Consider the following 20319-nt stretch of genomic DNA (forward strand, 5'->3'; position numbering starts at 1 on the left):
TTCTCCATTTCCTGTGTCAGTGAGATAGCGTCAGGAACAAACAAGGAAATGGTTTCATTATTACAGTATCATTAGTATCATAAATCCCAAGGACTTCCTCTATGGGGCTCTTGCAGCTGTGAGGCTGTGGTTTAAGCAAGAGTAGGGAAACGATAAAATGATACACCTCACCAAGCTGACTTTTCACTCACAGTATAACCATCTGTAGACAGAGTTTGGTAACACTTAAGTGTGTATAGAAGATTATGATTATAAACCAATGAAGAGTTTGGTAACACCTATATGTGTATATAAGATTATAAACCAATAATGATATCTCATGTTTATATGCATGCATCATTTAACCTGGAATTAAGTCTTTTAAGATTACATACATGCAAATTCCACTTTATCATGGTGGGTACATAGATAAAAAGTGGCTGAGAAAGTCAAGTATAAATTCTTTTCCTATTTAATAATATATTATATATATAATGAGTCATGCAATCCATTTTGAATTTACATTAAAGATATCATGGACAAATGTCTTTGCAAGTCTTAAGGATTATCAACACTCATTGGCTGAGCACTCAATGCATATGATGCAATGTCTTAAGTAACTTATTGTCTTCATTTTGAGTAAGATAAAAAAACGATTTCCTCCAAAATATACAGAGACATGAATCATTACAGTCTTAAGAAAAGTCCATAAAAAAGAAATCCTGGATGCATATCATTCTGGCTGTGAGTGAACTGGCTGTTGCTGTTGATGATGTTGCTGCTGTTGCTGCTGTGTAGCCGGTTGTTGCTGAGACATAACTGCTGATTCGAGTGCTCTCTGGACATACAATGTAGGATCCTCTCCCTCAGGAATGACAAGGCTCAGAGGCTGTCCATCTTTCAGAGTAATTTCAAGGGTGCTACCATTTCCAAGGGTGCTGACATTTGGAACATTATCAGACTGTGGGCAAAAAATTAGTCATTAATTTTACTGAAAGGTATTGAAAAGAAAATTTTCACTTTCAAATCACTGAATGGAGAAAAGTCAGAGGAATAAAACAATGTTAGGACATGACTGAGAGACAAGATATGAAAATGAATGGTTCAGGAGGGACCAAGTGGAAGAGTAAGAGGAAAAAACTAGCTTCAAAAAAGAATTTTTGTCTATGCTTTTCTAACTATTTGTTCATGTTATTTCCATTCGTATTGTATCTTTCATGTCTGTCTCATTATTATATTTTATTTATCTATTATTCATTTACTTTGCTTTGTCGCTGTCTCCCGCATAAGCGAGGTAGCGCAAGGAAACAGACGAAAGAATGGCCTAACCCACCCACATACACATGTATATACATACACATCCACACACGCAAATATACATCTCAACGTATACATATATATACACACACAGACATATACATACATACACATGTACATAATTCATACTGTCTGCCTTTATTCATTCCCATTGCCACCCTGCCACACATGAAATAACAACCCCCTCCCCCTCATGTGTGCGAGGTAGCACAAAGAAAAGACAACAAAGGCCCCATTTGTTCACACTCAGTCTCTAGCTGTCATGTAATAATGCACCGAAACCACAGCTCCCTTTCCACATCCAGGCCCCACAGAACTTTCCATGGTTTACCCCAGACGCTTCACATGCCTTGATTCAATCCATTGACAGCACGTCGACCCCAGTATACCACATCATTCCAATTCACTCTATTCCTTGCACGCCTTTCATCCTCCTGCATGTTTAGGCCCCGATCACTCACAATCTTTTTCACTCCATCTTTTCACCTCTAATTTGGTCTCCCACTTCTCCTCGTTCCCTCCACCTCCAACACATATATCCTCTTTGTCAATCTTTCCTCACTCATTCTCTCCATGTAACCAAACCACTTCAAAACACCTTCTTCTGCTCTCTCAACCACACTCTTTCTATTACCATACATCTCTCTTACCCTATAATTACTTACTCGATCAAACCACCTCAAACCACATATTGTCCTCAAACATCTCATTTCCAGCACATCCACCCTCCTCTGCATAGCTCTATCCGTATCCCACACCTCGCAACCATACAACATTGTTGGAACCACTATTCCTTCAAACATACCCATTTTTGCTTTACGAGATAATGTTCTCAACTTCCACACATTCTTCAATGCTCTCAGAACTTTCGCCCCCTCCGCCACCCTATGATTCACTTCTGCTTCTATGGTTCCATCCACTGCCAAATCCACTCCCAGATATCTAAAACACTTTACTTCCTACAGTTTTTCTCCATTCAAACTTACCTCCCAATTGACTTGACCCTCAACCCTACTGTACCTAATAACCTTGCTCTTATTCACATTTACTCTTAACTTTCTTCTTTCACACACTTTACCAAACTCAGTCACCAGCTTCTGCAGTTTCTCACATGAATCAGCCACCAGCGCTGTATCATCAGCAAACAACAACTGACTCACTTCCCAAGCTCTCTCATCCACAACAGACTTCATACTTGCCCCTCTTTCCAAAACTCTTGCATTCACCTCCCTAACAACCCCATCCATAAACAAATTAAACAACCATGGAGACATCACACACCCCTGCCGCAAACCTACACTCACTGAGAACCAATCACTTTCCTCTCTTCCTACACGTACACACGCCATACATCCTCGATAAAAACTTTTCACTGCTTCTAACAACATTCCTCCCACACCATATATTCTTAATACCTTCCACAGAGCATCTCTATCAACTCTATCATATACCTTCTCCAGATCCATAAATTTTTTTTTTTTTTTTTGCTTTGTCGCTGTCTCCCGCGTTTGCGAGGTAGCGCAAGGAAACAGACGAAAGAAATGGCCCAACCCACCCCCATACACATGCATATACACACGTCCACACACGCAAATATACATACCTACACAGTTTTCCATGGTTTATCCCAGACGCTTCACATGCCCTGATTCAATCCACTGACAGCACGTCAACCCCGGTATACCACATCGCTCCAATTCACTCTATTCCTTGCCCTCCTTTCACCCTCCTGCATGTTCAGGCCCCGATCACACAAAATCTTTTTCACTCCATCTTTCCACCTCCAATTTGGTCTCCCTCTTCTCCTCGTTCCCTCCACCTCCGACACATATATCCTCTTGGTCAATCTTTCCTCACTCATTCTCTCCATGTGACCAAACCATTTCAAAACACCCTCTTCTGCTCTCTCAACCACGCTCTTTTTATTTCCACACATCTCTCTTACCCTTACGTTACTTACTCGATCAAACCACCTCACACCACACATTGTCCTCAAACATCTCATTTTCAGCACATCCATCCTCCTGCGCACAACTCTATCCATAGTCCACGCCTCGCAACCATACAACATTGTTGGAACCACTATTCCTTCAAACATACCCATTTTTGCTTTCCGAGATAATGTTCTCGACTTCCACACATTCTTCAAGGCTCCCAGAATTTTCGCCCCCTCCCCCACCCTATGATCCACTTCTGCTTCCATGTTTCCATCCGCTGCCAGATCCACTCCCAGATATCTAAAACACTTCACTTCCTCCAGTTTTTCTCCATTCAAACTCACCTCCCAATTGACTTGACCCTCAACCCTACTGTACCTAATAAATGCTACATACAAATCCATTTGCTTTTCTAAGTATTTCTCACATACATTCTTCAAAGCAAACACCTGATCCACACATCCTCTACCACTTTTGAAACCACACTGCTCTTCCCCAATCTGATGCTCTGTACATGCCTTCACCCTTTCAATCAATACCCTCCAATATAATTTACCAGGAATACTCAACAATCTTATACCTCTGTAATTTGAGCACTCACCTTTGTCCCCTTCGCCTTTGTACAATGGCACTATGCAAGCATTCCACCAACCCTCAGGCACCTCACCATGAATCATACATACATTAAATAACCTTACCAACCAGTCAACAATACAGTCACCCCCTTTTTAATAAATTCCACTGCAATACCATCCAAACCCGCTGCCTTGCCAGCTTTCATCTTCCGCCAAGCTTTTACTACCTCTTCTCTGTTTACCAAATCATCTTCCCTAACCCTCTCACTTTGCACACCACCTCGACCAAAACACCCTATATCTGCCACTCTATCATCAAACACATTCAACAAACCTTCAAAATACTCACTCCATCTCCTTCTCACATCACCACTACTTGTTATCACCTCCCCATTAGCCCCCTTCACTGAAGTTCCCATTTGTTCCCTTATCTTACGCACTTTATTTACCTCCTTCCAAAACATCTTATCATCGTATTTACCTATGCAATATTTGGAGGGAGTTCTATATTCATGGAGAGTCACCTCTTGAGCTTTCTGCATATTAAACATCTTTTTAAGCTTCTGCATACTACTAACATTCATACTTTCATCTCCTATTTCATTCCAGTAATCCATCAACCTGATGCTAAAAAATTACTTTTGCCTCCTTCCTAACAAACTTTAAGCTTAGCTTCCTGTTGTGAGTTCTGACTGCTCTGCCATGGAATCTTGTGAAGAAACTGTTCTCTGTTGACATCGTCAAACTGAATTAGAAACTTGAAGATAACTTTTTTCTCTCTTCAGTGATGGACATCAAATAGCCCACTAGCTCTTGCTGTACTCAGCATTCAGACCAAGTCTTTATCATCCTTCTCTAGACCCTTTCAACTAAATCTTTGTGCATGTTTAAGTCCAGTGGGCATACCTGGTAAGGATATTCTGGCTTTGGTCTAATTTGGTCTAATTCACAGTGGATAAATTACTGAAAATTTCCTTATCCATGCAGTTAAATGTGATTCTACTGTTTGCCATAATACAGTCTGTCTCCATAACAGTTATGAAGTAGAGCTTGGGTGACAGGTTAGACACAACGTTGACCCCCAAATCTTGAACATAGATTCCTGTAGTTCATTTCCTTATTGATAATAATTTTGCCATGGCTTTATTCAACTGTGTACCATCCTCATTACTTGGTGACAAGTTAGGCACAACTTTTCACCCTAAGTCTCTCTCTCATACATAGATACCTATAGTTCATTTCCACTGCGTAACATCTTTACTACTTTGTATTTACTCATACTGAATTTCATCAACCATATTTCAAGCCACTGTCTGTACGTTTTAGGAGAAAAAGATGGTCCAATTTTGCCACCAAGTGTTTGTTTAATGTTTTTATCCATAAACATTCATAAAATGATATAAAGCTTACATACTTACATTTTGGTAAGGAGGAGGTTGGATGTGTTGGAAATGAAATGTCTTAGGACAGTATGTGGTGTGAAATGGTTTGATCAAGTAAGTAATAAAAGAGAGTGGTTTAGAAAACAAGAGGGTGTGATGAAATGGTTTGGACAAATGAAACGAATGAGTAAGGAAAGATTGACAGTGAGAAACATTTGTCAAAAGTGGAAGGAACAAGGAGACCAGAGAGACCAACTGGGAGATGGAAGGATGAGGTGAAAAAGATTTTGAGTGACTTGGGTCTGAGCATACAGGAGGGTGAATTGAGTGCAAAGGATAGAGTGAATTGGAACAACATGGTATACAGGGTTGATGTAATGTCAAAGGACTGAACCAAGGCATGTGAACCATCTGGGGTAAACCATGTAAAGGTATGTGGGGTCTGGTTGTGGATAGAGAGCTGTTGTTTCAGTACATTACACATGACAGCTAGAGAATGAATGTGAATGGATGCAGCCTTTCTTTGTTCCTGGTGCTACCTTGCAGATAAAAATTACATTCTAGTATTATGTCATGTTGCCTCTAGCTTTGATGGCCTGTTTCAGTCTGTTTGGCAATGAATCTGATGACTTTCTGAGGTAGTCTATGTCTATATCTTGTGTCTGTATTCTTCTGATTTCATGTTGCAACCTGGGCACTGATAGGTTGCACAGTGATAGTTTATATTTCATTACATGCCAAAAATGATTTATACAACATTTCTTATTGCATTTAGATCATGCAAACTGCCTGACCAGTCCAATACTTTTATATTTTTCTCCCAGAGCTACTGGATCACTGACCTTGTTCTGTGGTAAGATGCATCACCTTGCAAATAAGCACTGGTACCATGAAGATTACAGAAAACAAACTGATAATCATTCAGCAGTGATTTATAATAATCTCCATGTTGCAATTCTTAGAGAGAAAACACAACCCCTCTTGACCCCTCTCACTCCACATCATCACAAAATTAAATGGAAAGAAGCATAGTTTAACATGAAATGCCAAAAAGTGAATGAAAGAACTCAAAAGGTACAAACATCACTGTAGCTGGCCATCATTAGAAAACATGAGAGCAAGAAATGAGTACTGCAAGGTAAGGGGGGAGATGCTTTAAAAGGAGCATTGTGGATAAGGCAAGAGACTACCCAAAGTTTTTCCACAAGTTCAAAAGGAGCAAACTACTGGCTAAAGAACGACTAATGAGGCTAAGAGCGTCAGAGGGAAGAACTCACCAGGAAGGTAAGTAGATGTATGAGGAGCTTAATGATAAATTCAAGTGTTTTTATGTTGGATAGTAATACCATACCAATATTAAAAGGATGGGAGGGTGAAGAAGTCATGAAAAGTACAAAGATTATCAAAAAAAAAATATGTAGATTATTAAAACAACTTCATCCTTACAAGGTAAAGTCTCCCAATATGTGCTGAAGGAATGCACTGAGTCACTTACTAGGCCTCTCAAAATGCTGTTCAATATGAAAATATACACATGAAGGGGTAGCTCCAAAGATATGAAAGACAGCAAAAAATCATGCCTGTCTGTAAGAAGTGAGACCAAGAAACTGTACTGAACTACAGGCCTATTTCATTGATGAGTGTTGTTTGTGAAACATTGGAAAAATATTCAGAAAAAAAAATAATCCATTACCTGCACAGAAGAAACTTCTTCATTGGGAAACAACATAGCTTCAGGGAAAAGATGTCTTGTTTCATGACTCTGTTTGACTTCTACGACATGGTGAGCTTGGCCTTAGACCAAAGGGATATGGATGGGCAGGCTATGTATTCTTTGACTCAGAAAGCCTTTGAGAGTGTATCACACTGGGGGTTGATAAAGAAAGTAGAGCTGCAGGCAGGGATAAGGGGTAAACTTTATCAATGGGCTGAAGATTACCTATACAGGAGAGAACTTAGGATATAGGTAAGAGGCACATTCTCAAAATGGGTGGTGGATAAAAATGGTGTGCCACAGTACTTGGTCATGAGCACATCTCTTCTTGGTGTATGTAAATGAACTGCTAAAAGGACTAGTCTTGTACCTAAACATGTTTGTGGGTGATACCAAGGTCATGAGAGAAGGAATGAAAATAATTGTATAAGCTTGCAAGGGGATCTGGACAAACTCCAAAGTTATCACAAATAGATGAAATTCAGCTCAAATCAATTCAAGGTAATGAGGATCTAGGGGTTGACATTATACTTAATCTATCCCCTTAGTTTCAAATCAGAACTGTGAAATAATAAACTGTCTGCTGGGAAGTATTAAGATTGCATTCAAGTACATGGATAAGGAAACATTTTGTGGGCTATTCACAACAAATATTTGACTGAAACTATATTGTGCCTCTTAGGTATGATCCCCACATCTTGAGAAAGAAAATGACATGATCCAGAGGGTTCAGAAAAGAGAAACCAAGTTGGTCATAGATTTAAGAGATCTTAGCTATAATGCAAGGTTGCAGGCTACACAGCTGTCCAACTTTCAGGAAAGAAAGGAGAGGGGGTGACCTAATAACAACATTTAAGTCCCTAAAGTAACCAGATGATGATGATAGTCAACAGTTCTTTTTATAAGATGCAGTGCCAGATGCTGACAGTCAACAGTTCTTTACAAGGTGCAGTGCCACAGTTACTGAAGGCCAAGTAACTGAGGACAGATGGTTAAGAGGGATGTAAAGAAATACTGGTTTAGTGTAAGACAGTGGATGATTGGAAGAGTCTAAGCAAGGAGATTGTGAATGCTGGCAACTTACAAAGATTTAATTTTCTTTTGATGGTACAAAACATACAATAGATAGGGCCCCCCGAATGAAAAGCTTTCTCCCCGTAACAGGCTGGTTAAGGTGGAAATGAGGTAAGATGTGTGACCTAGTCATCCTGCATGCCACTTGTGTCATCATTTTATCAGCCAGCCCAGGTGTTGTGTTGCATCATGCCAGTGCAAGTAACAGCCAAAGTGATTTGTGTCAGACAGTGCCAGTGACATAGTTACTTGGAGCAGTCCCCATCAATGGTGATTACATTATAGAGTAAAAAGAAAAGCTAACTAGGAGTGTGTGAACAGTAATTTCTCTACATCTGGTCAAAATCACAACCAGATGTGTTACCAAAAACCAAACTTATAATACCTTCTAGCCCATTCCACAGGGCTTGATTTACTTTTGTCATTATGGCTAAAGCCACAGTAGTTTATGATGGTCTGCTCTCAATGAATGAAGGAGAAGGACTTGAGGATATAGTGACTTACAATAGAGACAATGAAAGCAACTTCTAGCTCCATCATAAATCATTATAAAAGAAACTACATAATCCTGGAGCTACTCCTGAAACTAAGGTACCCCTGATCCTGAAATATACTAGGCTTGACTTTCCTAAGGCACTAACCTCACTCAGATATATCAATGGATGTATACACTTAGTATGGCAAACCTAGACAAGACCATAACATTGAAACAGGATGAAGATAACTACGTTTTCATTATCAACTTCAAGGATTTCATTCAACTAATGCTTGGCACTAAACACACTTACAGCAAAGTACAAGATCCACCACCTAAACTAGACTGAAGACCCTCTCTCTCATATGACTGATGAAGTCATCAATCCTCAATGACTGTCTAACAGTAAATTGGTCATAGCAGGGTGACTCAGCCCTTCTGAAATTCCATTATGTATTCATTTCAGGATGGCATTTCCTACCAAACAACATTAAACAAGTAATCATTTACATAACAAGCTTAAGACTTGAGGCTAATTGTATCATGACATCTAAACTGAATAAGGCTAGCATGCATTTATCTATTGCAAAATAGGACAATCAGTTTCACTTCTTTTTGTTTTCTTTAACCCCTCTAACAAATCATCCAAAATACTGTCAATGGAATCATTCATCCACTTTGATTTGGAAGATGTTTTGCCAATGGCAACAACAACTCTTCTCAAGCCAGGCCCAATTCAATATCTTTTTTAATCACTCATTAATCTCTACTGTATTAACATCCTTCTTCTCGAATATCTGGACTGGCACCAGGCTCATTATTAAATTTTTTTGCCCTTCCATTCACATCATGCATTCATGCATTTAACCTTTGCAGCTATGCACAGCAACCAAGGTTTCATACACTTATGTGGCTCATATTTGGTGGTTGGGAATTCTAAAATTGCCAGCTCATGAAGAATAGTCTGATCACATTATGAAAATGTGTATACGAGTGAAGAATCCATCCAATGAAAGCTAGCAACTGTGCAGCTATGATGGTATTCTAGTTTCAAAGAACATAAGGATTGTGGAAACATATACTGATATTCATGTGTTAACAACATTCCCAACAAAAGAAATGCATATTTGTATGAATCTTGGGAACCATATAAAAAAAAAATATCTATGGCTTCACAGAAAAAGCTCATGTCTGAAGAATTCCTGCCTGGAACTGTGTAAAAGTTGAAGAAAAGTTCAATATGGTCAATGCCACTGATTGATATCGATAATTTGAACAGTTTCACTGGTTAGCATTTCAAATCAACCTATGTACTACAATTATACTCCAATAAGCTGATACAAAGTAGCTCCAAAGGAGCAGTATTATACAGAGAAGCAATTTGCTACTATTCTCATGACATAAACTGAAAAGAAAGTAGTTCACAGGAAATGGTTCATATCATAAAGCAACATATCTGCCACCAATCACCTAATGTAAGCTAAACAAGCAAGTCTCTTTCAGTTTCTTCTCAAAACATCTATTTCCTCACTGTACAAAACAGATGCAAACTTGGAAAGTCATCTGTACACCTAAATTCGCTAAGTAAAACCCATTTTCCTAGACTTACATTATACAATTGGAGATGTTGTCTGTTGGAAAAATATTTGGTCCCCAAGGCATAATAAAAATACTTGAAAATGAAGGAAACCTTTTATGAGCATATACTCAATGTAATTTTAATAATATTATAAAATGTTCTTTTTTATTCCTAATTCCTTCTCCTACTTTGGTGAGGCAGCATCAGGAACAAATGAAAAAAGGTCTCATTTACATACATCTACTCTCTGCTCTATAGCTGTAATGCATAATGCAATGAAAAAAGCCTACTATGCACAACTAAGCCCCACACACTAATGCATGGTTTACTCCGACTTCTTCATATGTCCTAATTCAGCTTAATGACAACACACCCTCCTCTATATACCACACTGATCCAATTAATTCTCACCCATGTATACCTTTCGCCTTTCTCAATGTTTAGGCCCTGATACTCCAAGGCTTCCTTAATTCAGTCTTTCCATCTCTTTTATGGTCTTCCCTCCCCCCTTCATCCCAACTCTTTTGACAGAAAGACTGTCCTTAGTTCCTCATCCCCCATCATCTCCATATGTTTAACCATTACACCACACTCTGGTCAGCTTTCTCAATCATGTTGTTCTTACTAACACATCTCAATTCAAAAAGCTATTCTTTATTCAATTAACTTGCCTCACACTACATATTGTCATCAGGCATTTCATTTTCACCATGTCCATCCTCTTCCTTTCTTTTGCATTCAAGGTCTAACACTTACATCTATACAACACTACCAAGACTACTATACCCTAACAGACATTAAACTCTCCTTCTACACACTCCTTGACACATTTAGAACTTTTTTCTCCTCTCCTATCCTATTACACATGATCCCATTTGCTAGTATATCCACTCACAAGTACCTTAAGCACTCCAACTCCTTAGGTTCTCCCTATTCAAGCTCAGACTCAAACACTAATAATAATACTAAAGATGAGGCACAAAAGAGAAAGATGAAATTTTCAGACTTACCAGACTTGCTATCATGACATGATGCATTTTTGCTAGGTATGAGAGAGTTACTGAGTAGGAGAAGGAGAGGCAGCATTCCTTCTTCACCTTCTGTCATCTTATTTACTGCAGACACTCTTACCAATAGAAGTCCACTCTTCATCTTGGTTATTTTGTTATGAGAGACGTTTCTAAGTAATATATCCAAAGAAAACAGTTCTAAATGCCTGTTTTATTTCCAACACTGTTCAACTCTTTGCATATGGTCTGGATCATTGCAATCAAGAATTTGCAATCTTCCTAAAAAACTAGGAAAAGCTTAAGGTGACTCCTTTATGATCAACTGTAGTGTCATATAGCATATCACTGGTTTTACATTCACCCATGAAGATGACAGCCATGGTGTAACCACCTTACTGTTAGTTGCAGTAGATGCCACAGATGAAAACAGCTTCTGATAATTCATCATGATTAAGATGACTCCTCTATGATCAACTGTAGTGTCATACAGCATATCACTGGTTTTACATTCACCCATGAAGATGACAGCCATGGTGTAACTACCTTACTGTTAGTTGCAGTAGATGCCACTGATGAAAACAGCTTCTGATAATTCATCATCTCTCCAGCATGTGCTTCCAACAGAGTGCTGTCTAGTTGACACTGAAACTTAATGTGGTACGTACTTGCCCTTTACAATGATTTTCTTGGCAGTTTGGTATAATTATCAGCTTTCTCCATATCAGCAGTGGTAATATTACCAGTCATTTATGCATCATTCAGACTATGACTCCTCTTAATACTTGAGCTACTCCCATCATTTGATGATCCTGTAGAGGAAGTCTTCCATCATCATATGAAGATTTAACTTCGTCCATCTCTCTTTAATTATCCAGCTGGTTTATTGTACCATTAGTAGTCTATAGGAGTCTCTTCCATCACCTGGAAGGCATGGAAAATAATTCTGCTCTCCTCAGTACTCGTACACTACTATTACTGTACAGATGCAAGGCCAATGACCTGCTGGTTGTGCGCAGAAAATACATAGACTGTTAGATGACATAACTGTTGAGGTGAAAAACCTGTCATCTGTATCAGTTGGTGAAGACAATGAAGACTAAAATGAGAAATGTGGTTAAACAAGTGACTCAGAGAGTGATTTCACTGGGGCTGTGTAAGGAGCAGGGAGACCAGACAAGATACCATCGCTACCACCTTTAGGCATGATTTTTCTTGAAGAGGAGGAAATTAAGTACAAGCTACACCTAATGTTCTTTTTATGTAATATTGGGGTGAAGGAGGACTTTGGCTACAGATGATGGGTAAAGGACAAGAATACCTCCAAAGAAAAAACACATCCAATGTTCTCTCCACACATGCCGGCCACTTGTCACACTATATTTTCAGTATGAGTAGTGTAATAATTTTAAATATATTCAAGTTATTCACCATCAATGCTGTGCCTGTGTATAAAATATGAGTAGAGCAGGAAACCAAGCTGGACAGAAGCAAAGAAACAATTGTATGATGTGTCAAATATAACTCCTGTCCAACACTCAGCAGTGGACCATGCCAACACAAAAGAAACAAGTTACATTTTTGAGTATCTATTATTAGTCTTGAATGATAATATGTCATTTCATAGAGAATGTGTGTGTGTGTGTGTGTGTGTGTGTGTGTGTGTGTGTGTGTGTGTGTGTGTGTGTGTGTGTGTGTGTGTGTGAGCTAACAATAGTGTTTAAGGATAACAGTTCTCAAAGCACCCATCACTAGCACTGAAAGTTTTCTATTCAGAGCTTTCAACATGCTCACTTTGTATATCCTCATACAAACTTTTTCCTTCTCCTAATGATCAAAGTACAGTAGTCATCAGCACATTATCTTGAATCTAGTCTTTGACTCAAAAACTTAAGTCTCTCCATGTTTACTACTGCATTACATCTATGGTAGTCAGTTTCATAGCACTTCGAGGTGTAGCAGCTTGAAAACTGGGTTTTATTTCACCATTATTATTATGTACTACCTCCACTACAGATGTATCAAGCTCTGAAACTTTCAAAACTTGGTTTAGATTTTCATCCACTTCAAATCTTAATACATCTAATATCCACGGTAACTGATTTACAGTATCTATTTGAATCTCTACTACCCCTAACACTTAACCCTCTCTTTCCAGTCACCTTACTTTTACTGTAGTTATCATGACAAAAAAGGGTGAAAGCAGTCAAAAGTGAAAGTCTCAGAATACATATTGGTAAGTCCCGCAGGAAAACATGGGGATGTGTACTGGACCAAAACGAAACAAAATAAAGCAGTATGAAGTGCATGCTGGACAAGCAACAGACAGTGTGGAATGGAAAACCAAATATCATTTGCTTTTGCCTTGAAATCTTATGCTAACATTAAAAATCAAATTATAGAATTTTTAGTCTTCCATATAACATACTGGCTCTCTAATTCATAAGTTATACCAGTTTCAACTCTGATTTCCATACTCTGTGTACAAGTTTAATTAACTATCTATGCTTATTTATTTGTATATATGTGAAGGGAGCTTTACACTTATGGAGTACCATCTTACTGAACACTTCTATCACAGAGTTTTCTGAATTTTTCAAAGGTATTTGCATACACTGGACCTTTACTTACCTTGCTCCACACATCCTTTACTCTGTTAAACAAGTGTTTCTTCACCTCTGTTCCAACAATACTGTAGCATAGATCCTATTCTGCCCAACTGATCTAAAGTACCATGAGATTTCCAAGAAACATTCATCTGCCTCTGGTGCCTAGTCCTTCCTAGAAACTTCCCTCTGTGCGAGGGGTGATCATGACTGAAAAGTTCCCAAACTGCCCTATCCAAACATCTAAAACCAAAGATACTCTGTCTTATTACCCACCCAATGTTTACTTCACCTTGTTCTCGGATAATACTGCGTGTTTCATTGGTAAAATCTTTATAATCAACTTCCCATGTTCCCCAGAATATGTACTGGATAGTACTGCCTTTCATTTATCTTTAGATATCCGTCAAAAAGCTGATAGTGATACTAACTGTTAGACTTAACTTCAAAATACCAATATGTGTCATGAATATGAGTGACTAGCACATGCCAAGATACATCTACAAACTAATGATTAACTAATTACTGTTCATGAATACCAGCTAGAAGCACGTAAACACAAACAATGCATTAACTCATTATGTACAGCCAAATGCCACTTCACACTTATGTATCCATTCAACAATATTGAGGTCATTATGAAGGGGCCTAAGCCCCTTCACTTCTTCAATGATCATAAAAATGTTAGATTATATGAAACTTATTTACTCTGCAAATTTGTAAGAGAGAGAGAGAGAGAGAGAGAGAGAGAGAGAGAGAGAGAGAGAGGAGAGAGAGAGTCTACACTCACTCAATAATGTCTTGCTTGACATATTAGACTATTCTTCTCTGTGTATAATCACTGTTTCTGGGAATGATCTCAAACATATGTAAGGTTATCTTTTAAATGTTTCTATAGTTGTTCCATGTAGGTTTTCTAATCATCCCGGAGATACACTGAACAACATTCTAGCTTCCTGATTAGGCTGTTATATAATTTTGTTTGATTTATTTTCAGAATATTCCAGGGTATTCTTAAAGACTTAACAAATCTGTATCTTCCTTATCTAGAGGTTTCCATTTTAACACATTTTATTCTGTTACTTTAATTTGTTGCTATACACAGATTATCATATATCTTTCTATTCTTCTTTCTAGGCTTAATATAGGTGCATTTCTTTCAGCTTTATGTAGTAGTCCACATGTGCCATCCTCTCAACTTATTTTTGTGAAATGCTTCTGAATTATCTCTAATACATATATTTTCAAATATTTTGCAGTATTTGATTATGTTCCAGTCCTGGACTTGGATGGGAGCAGCAGTTTCGGTGCATTACACATGACATCTAGAGAATGGATATGTGGCCTTTCCTTGTCTATTCCTGGTGCTTCTTTGCTAATGCAGGGAATGGTGATTGAGTATGAAAATACATGTACATTTATTTTCATTATACTTGACTGCCATTTCCCATGTCAGCGAGGTAGCACCAGGAAACAGACAAAGAAAGATCCATCCACTCATATACTCACATACATAAATACATGTGCATATTGTTACAAACCTGTGTGTTCACTGTGTCTATGTTGCAGAAAGTAGAATGTTGTAGGTAAGCCTGGGGAGACCTGGGGGTCTCAACAGATTCCTTCAGCCATCATGTGCCCAGTGGGTAATGTAAGCTTTCTTTGTCTCAAACCCTGTAGTCACTGCAGCCCACTGTGGCCAATATGATCACTATGATCACTGAGTGATGCAGTGCCACACTAAGTTATAAGATGTTAGACTGTGTCATGTCAAGTCTGAGTGTAACAATGCATTAAAACTTTGTAGAACTGCCCAACAAAAAAGTATCTTGTATCATGTTTATACCTGGAATGTGGAATGTTAAGTGTTAACAAAAAAAGTTTGTGCCCGATTAATGAGCTTTTGTTATCTCGTACTCTTTTATTTCTTGTATTATATGCAGTTTTAAACCTGGTGTTTAATTTTATCCCATAACTCAATGACAGCATTATTCAGTGTTGTGTAACAATATACATACATACACATATACAATATACACATGTACATATTCATACTTGCTTGCCTTCACCCATTCCCAGCACCACTTCGCCCCACAGGAAACAACATTACCACCCCATGCATCGGTGAGGTAGTGACAGGAGAACAGACAAAAACGTCCACATTTGTTCATAGTCTCTAGCTATCATGTGTAGTGCACTGAACCCACAGCTCCCCATCACATCTAAGTCCCACAGACCTTTCCATGGTTTACCCAAATGTTTCACATGTCCTGGTCAGTCCAATGACAATGCAATTTTGTATAAAAGACTAAGTATTTCAATTCAATGGAGAATATTATGCTCAGAAATGTGGTATGGCAATTGGTAACCCTCTTTCACCTGTATTAAGAAATCTTTACATGGAACTCTTTGAAACAAAGTTACTAAAGGATATCTCATCCTTGAATACAATTTGGTATAGGTATGTAGATGTACTTTGGGTTTGCCCAACAAATGAAAATTTTGAAATATATCTCCCTTTACTTAACAATTTAGTACCTTCCATCAACTATACTGTAGAAATTGAAAATAGCGATATGGTACCATTTTTAAATTGCATGATCTATAAGGATGGAAACATGATTAGCATATATAGAAAACCTACCAATGTATGCTCATATATGACAGTTAAATTATCCAAGTTAAAGTGTCCTAGATCTCTCATTGATAAATCCCTCATGTTGGCAAAGAAATAATCTTATAGAGTTAAACCCAAACCTCCCCTTGACACCAAGAACCTTTTAGTTTCCCCTTTCAGTAATAATCCTACTTTACATCCCATGTTGCTTAAATCCTTTAATGTAAATATTATCTTCAGCAACAACAATACCGTAAAGAATATCTTAATCAGAAACTTGTCAGAATGTTCTGCAGGCTGTGTCTATAAATACCATGTAAAATTGTTATATGTTTTATGGTGGGCAGACTGGTAATGATCTTTTTGTTAGACTTAAACAACATAAATACAGTATAAGAACAGGACAAGAATCAAATGCCTTGTTTAAGCATGTAAAAATTATGATCACTATACTGACTGGAGAAATGCCATCTCAATTATTAACTGCAACTCATGTACCATGAGAAATACCAGTGAATCTTCTATTACTAAATACATAAAGAATTGTAACCTTAATATCAATGAAGTTCTATACATATTGCATAGCTTTCTAGTTGATTAGTAAAAATTTCCCTTTCTTCCTCACATAATAAATTTTATGATTCACATGTAGCCAGACTTCAATGCACCCAAACTCCATTAAGGCAGTCACTTGTTTAATAAATGGTGTTCTAGCTAAATCCCTTAGTTGTATATCAACTGACCGCTATATTTCTTTCTTGCAGCTCTCCTGATGATGTGAACATTACATGAATGTGCACTTGGGAACTTATCATGTTTCATTTCCCCGCAAAGATTGGGGTGTCTAAATGTGTGTGGATGTAACCAAGATGAGAAAAAAGGAGAGATAGGTAGTATGTTAAAGGAAAGGAACCTGGATGTTTTGGCTCTGAGTGAAACGAAGCTCAAAGGTAAAGGGGAAGAGTGGTTTGGGAATGTCTTAGGAGTAAAGTCAGGGGTTAGTGAGAGGACAAGAGCAAGGGAAGAAGTAGCACTACTCCTGAAACAGGAGTGGTGGGAGTATGTGATAGAGTGTAAGAAAGTAAACTCTACATTGATATGGGTAAAACTGAAAGTTGATGGAGAGAGATGGGTGATTATTGGTGCATATGCACCTAGGCATGAGAAGAAAGATCATGAGAGGCAAGTGTTTCGGGAGCAGCTGAGTGAGTGTGTTAGTAGTTTTGATGTACGAGACCGGGTTATAGTGATGGGTGATTTGAATGCAGAGGTGAGTAATGTGGTAGTTGAGGGAATAATTGGTGTACATGTGGTGTTCAGAGTTGTAAATGGAAATGGTGAAGAGCTTGTAGATTTATGTGCTGAAAAAGGACTGGTGATTGGGAATACCTGGTTTAAAAAGAGAGATATACATAAGTATATGTATGTAAGTATGAGAGATGGCCAGAGAGTGTTATTGGATCACTTGTTAATTGATAGGCACGCAAAAGAGAGACTTTTGGATGTTAATGTGCTGAGAGGTGCAACTGGAGGGATGTCTGATCATTATCTTGTGGAGGCGAAGGTGAAGATTTGTAGAGGTTTTCAGAAAAGAAGAGAGAATGTTGGGGTGAAGAGAGTGGTGAGAGTAAGTGAGCTTGGGAAGGAGAATCTGAGTACAGAATGGAAAAAGGTGAGAACAAAGGACGTAAGGGGAGTGGGGGAGGAATGGGATGTATTTAGGGAAGCAGTGATGGCTTGCGCAAAAGATGCTTGTAGCATGAGAAGCATGGGAGGTGGGCAGATTAGAAAGGGTAGTGAATGGTGGGATGAAGAAGTAAGATTATTAGTGAGAGAAGAGAGAGGCATTTGGACAATTTTTGCAGGGAAATAATGCAAATGAGTGGGAGATGGATTAAAGAAAGAGGCAGGAGGTCAAGAGAAAGGTGCAAGAGGTGAAAAAGAGGGCAAATGAGAGTTGGGGTGAGAGAGTATCATCAAATTTTAGGGAGAATAAAAAGATGCTTTGGAAGGAGGTAAATAAAGTGCGTAAGGCAAGGGAACAAATGGGAACTTTAGTGAAGGGGGCTAATGGGGAGGTGATAACAAGTAACTACCTCTTCTCTGTTTACCAAATCATTTTCCCTAACCCTCTCACTTTGCACACCACCTCGACCAAAACACCCTATATCTGCCACTCTATCATCAAACACATTCAACAAACCTTCAAAATACTCACTCCATCTCCTTCTCACGTCACCACTACTTGTTATCACCTCCCCATTAGCCCCCTTCACTAAAGTTCCCATTTGTTCCCTTGAATTACGCACTTTATTTACCTCCTTCCAAAGCATCTTTTTATTCTCCCTGGAAGATGAAAGCTGGCAAGGCAGCAGGTGTGGATAATACTGCAGTGGAATTTATTAAAAAAGGGGGTGACTGTATTGTTGACTGGTTGGTAAGGTTATTTAATGTATGTATGATTCATGGTGAGGTGCCTGAAGATTGGCGGAATGCTTCCATAGTGCCATTGTACAAAGGCAAAGGGGATAAAAAGTGAGTGCTCAAATTACAGAGGTATAAGTTTGATGAGTATTCCTGGGAAATCATATGGGAGGGTATTGATTGAAAGGGTGAAGGCATGTACAGAGCATTAGATTGGGGAAGAGCAGTGTGGTTTCAGAAGTGGTATAGGATGTGTGGATCAGGTGTTTGCTTTGAAGAATGTATGTGAGAAATACTTAGAAAAGCAAATGGATTTGTATGTAGCATTTATGGATCTGGAGAAGGCACATGATAGAGTTGATAGAGATGCTCTGAGGAAGGTGTTAAGAATATATGGTGTGGGAGGAAAGTTGCTAGAAGCAGTGAAAAGTTTTTATCAAGGATGTAAGGCATGTGTACGTGTAGGAAGAGAGGAAAGCGATTGGTTCTCAGTGAATGTAGGTTTGCTGGCAGGGGTGTGTGATGTCTCCATGTTTGTTTAATTTGTTAATGGATGGGGTTGTTAGGGAGGTGAATGCAAGAGTTTTGGAAAGAGGGGCAAGTATGCAGTCTGTTGTGGATGAGAGAGCTTGGGAAGTGAGTCAGTTGTTGTTCGCTGATGATACAGTGCTGGTGGCTGATTCGTGTGAGAAACTGCAGAAGCTGGTGGCTGAGTTTGGTAAAGTTTACCCTAGACGCTTCACATGCCCTGGTTCAATCCATTGACAGCACGTCGACCCCAGTGTACCAAATCGTTCCAATTCACTCTATTCCTTGGAAGCCTTTCACCCTCCTGCATGTTTAGGCCCTGATCACTCAAAATCTTTTTCACTCCATCTTTCCACCTCCAATTTGGTCTCCCACTTCTCCTGGTTCCCTCCACCTCTGACACATATATCCTCTTTGTCAATCTTTCCTCACTCATTCTCTCCATGAGACCAAACCATTTCAAAACACCCTCTTCTGCTCTCTCAACCACACTCTTTCTATTTCCACATATCTCTCTTACCCTGTTATTACTTACTCAATCAAACCACCTCACACCACATATTGTCCTCAAACATCTCATTTCCAGCACATTCATCCTCCTGCGCACAACTCTATCCATAGCCCATGCCTCGCAACCATACAACATTGTTGGAATCACTATTCCTTCAAATATACCCATTTTTGCTTTCCGAGATAATGTTCTCCACTTCCAAACATTCTTCAAGGCTCCCAGAATTTTCGCCCCCTCCCCCACCCTATGATTAACTTCCACTTCCATGGTTCAATCCGCTGCCAAATCCAATCCCAGATATCTAAAACACTTCACTTCCTCCAGTTTTTCTCCATTCAAACTTACCTCCCAATTGACTTGACCCTCACCCCTACTGTACCTAATAACCTTGCTCTTATTCACATTTACTCTCAACTGTCTTCTTTCTCACACTTTACCAAACTCGGTCACCAGCTTCCGCAGTTTCTCACATGAATCAGCCACCAGCACTGTATCATCAGCGAACAACAACTGACTCACTCCCCAAGCTCTCTCATCCACAACAGACTGCATACTTGCCCCTTTTTCCAAAATTCTTGCATTCACCTCCCTAAC

At 38.8% G+C, this 20319-nt stretch overlaps 1 protein-coding gene across 1 annotated transcript in view; it reads right to left on the bottom strand.

Annotated features, from left to right (window-relative positions):
- Positions 1 to 435: 435 nt before the first annotated feature.
- The window catches only part of LOC139750064 (uncharacterized), a 278496-nt gene continuing 258612 nt past the window's right edge, over positions 436 to 20319 (bottom strand). The window contains exon 18 of the mRNA XM_071664399.1: positions 436 to 940. Coding sequence (XP_071520500.1) covers positions 713 to 940 — 228 coding nt within the window. The 3' untranslated portion in view covers positions 436 to 712. The remainder of the gene's footprint in view (positions 941 to 20319) is intronic.

This window comes from Panulirus ornatus, chromosome 9 (assembly GCF_036320965.1).
Source record: "Panulirus ornatus isolate Po-2019 chromosome 9, ASM3632096v1, whole genome shotgun sequence".
Taxonomy (NCBI): domain Eukaryota; kingdom Metazoa; phylum Arthropoda; class Malacostraca; order Decapoda; family Palinuridae; genus Panulirus; species Panulirus ornatus.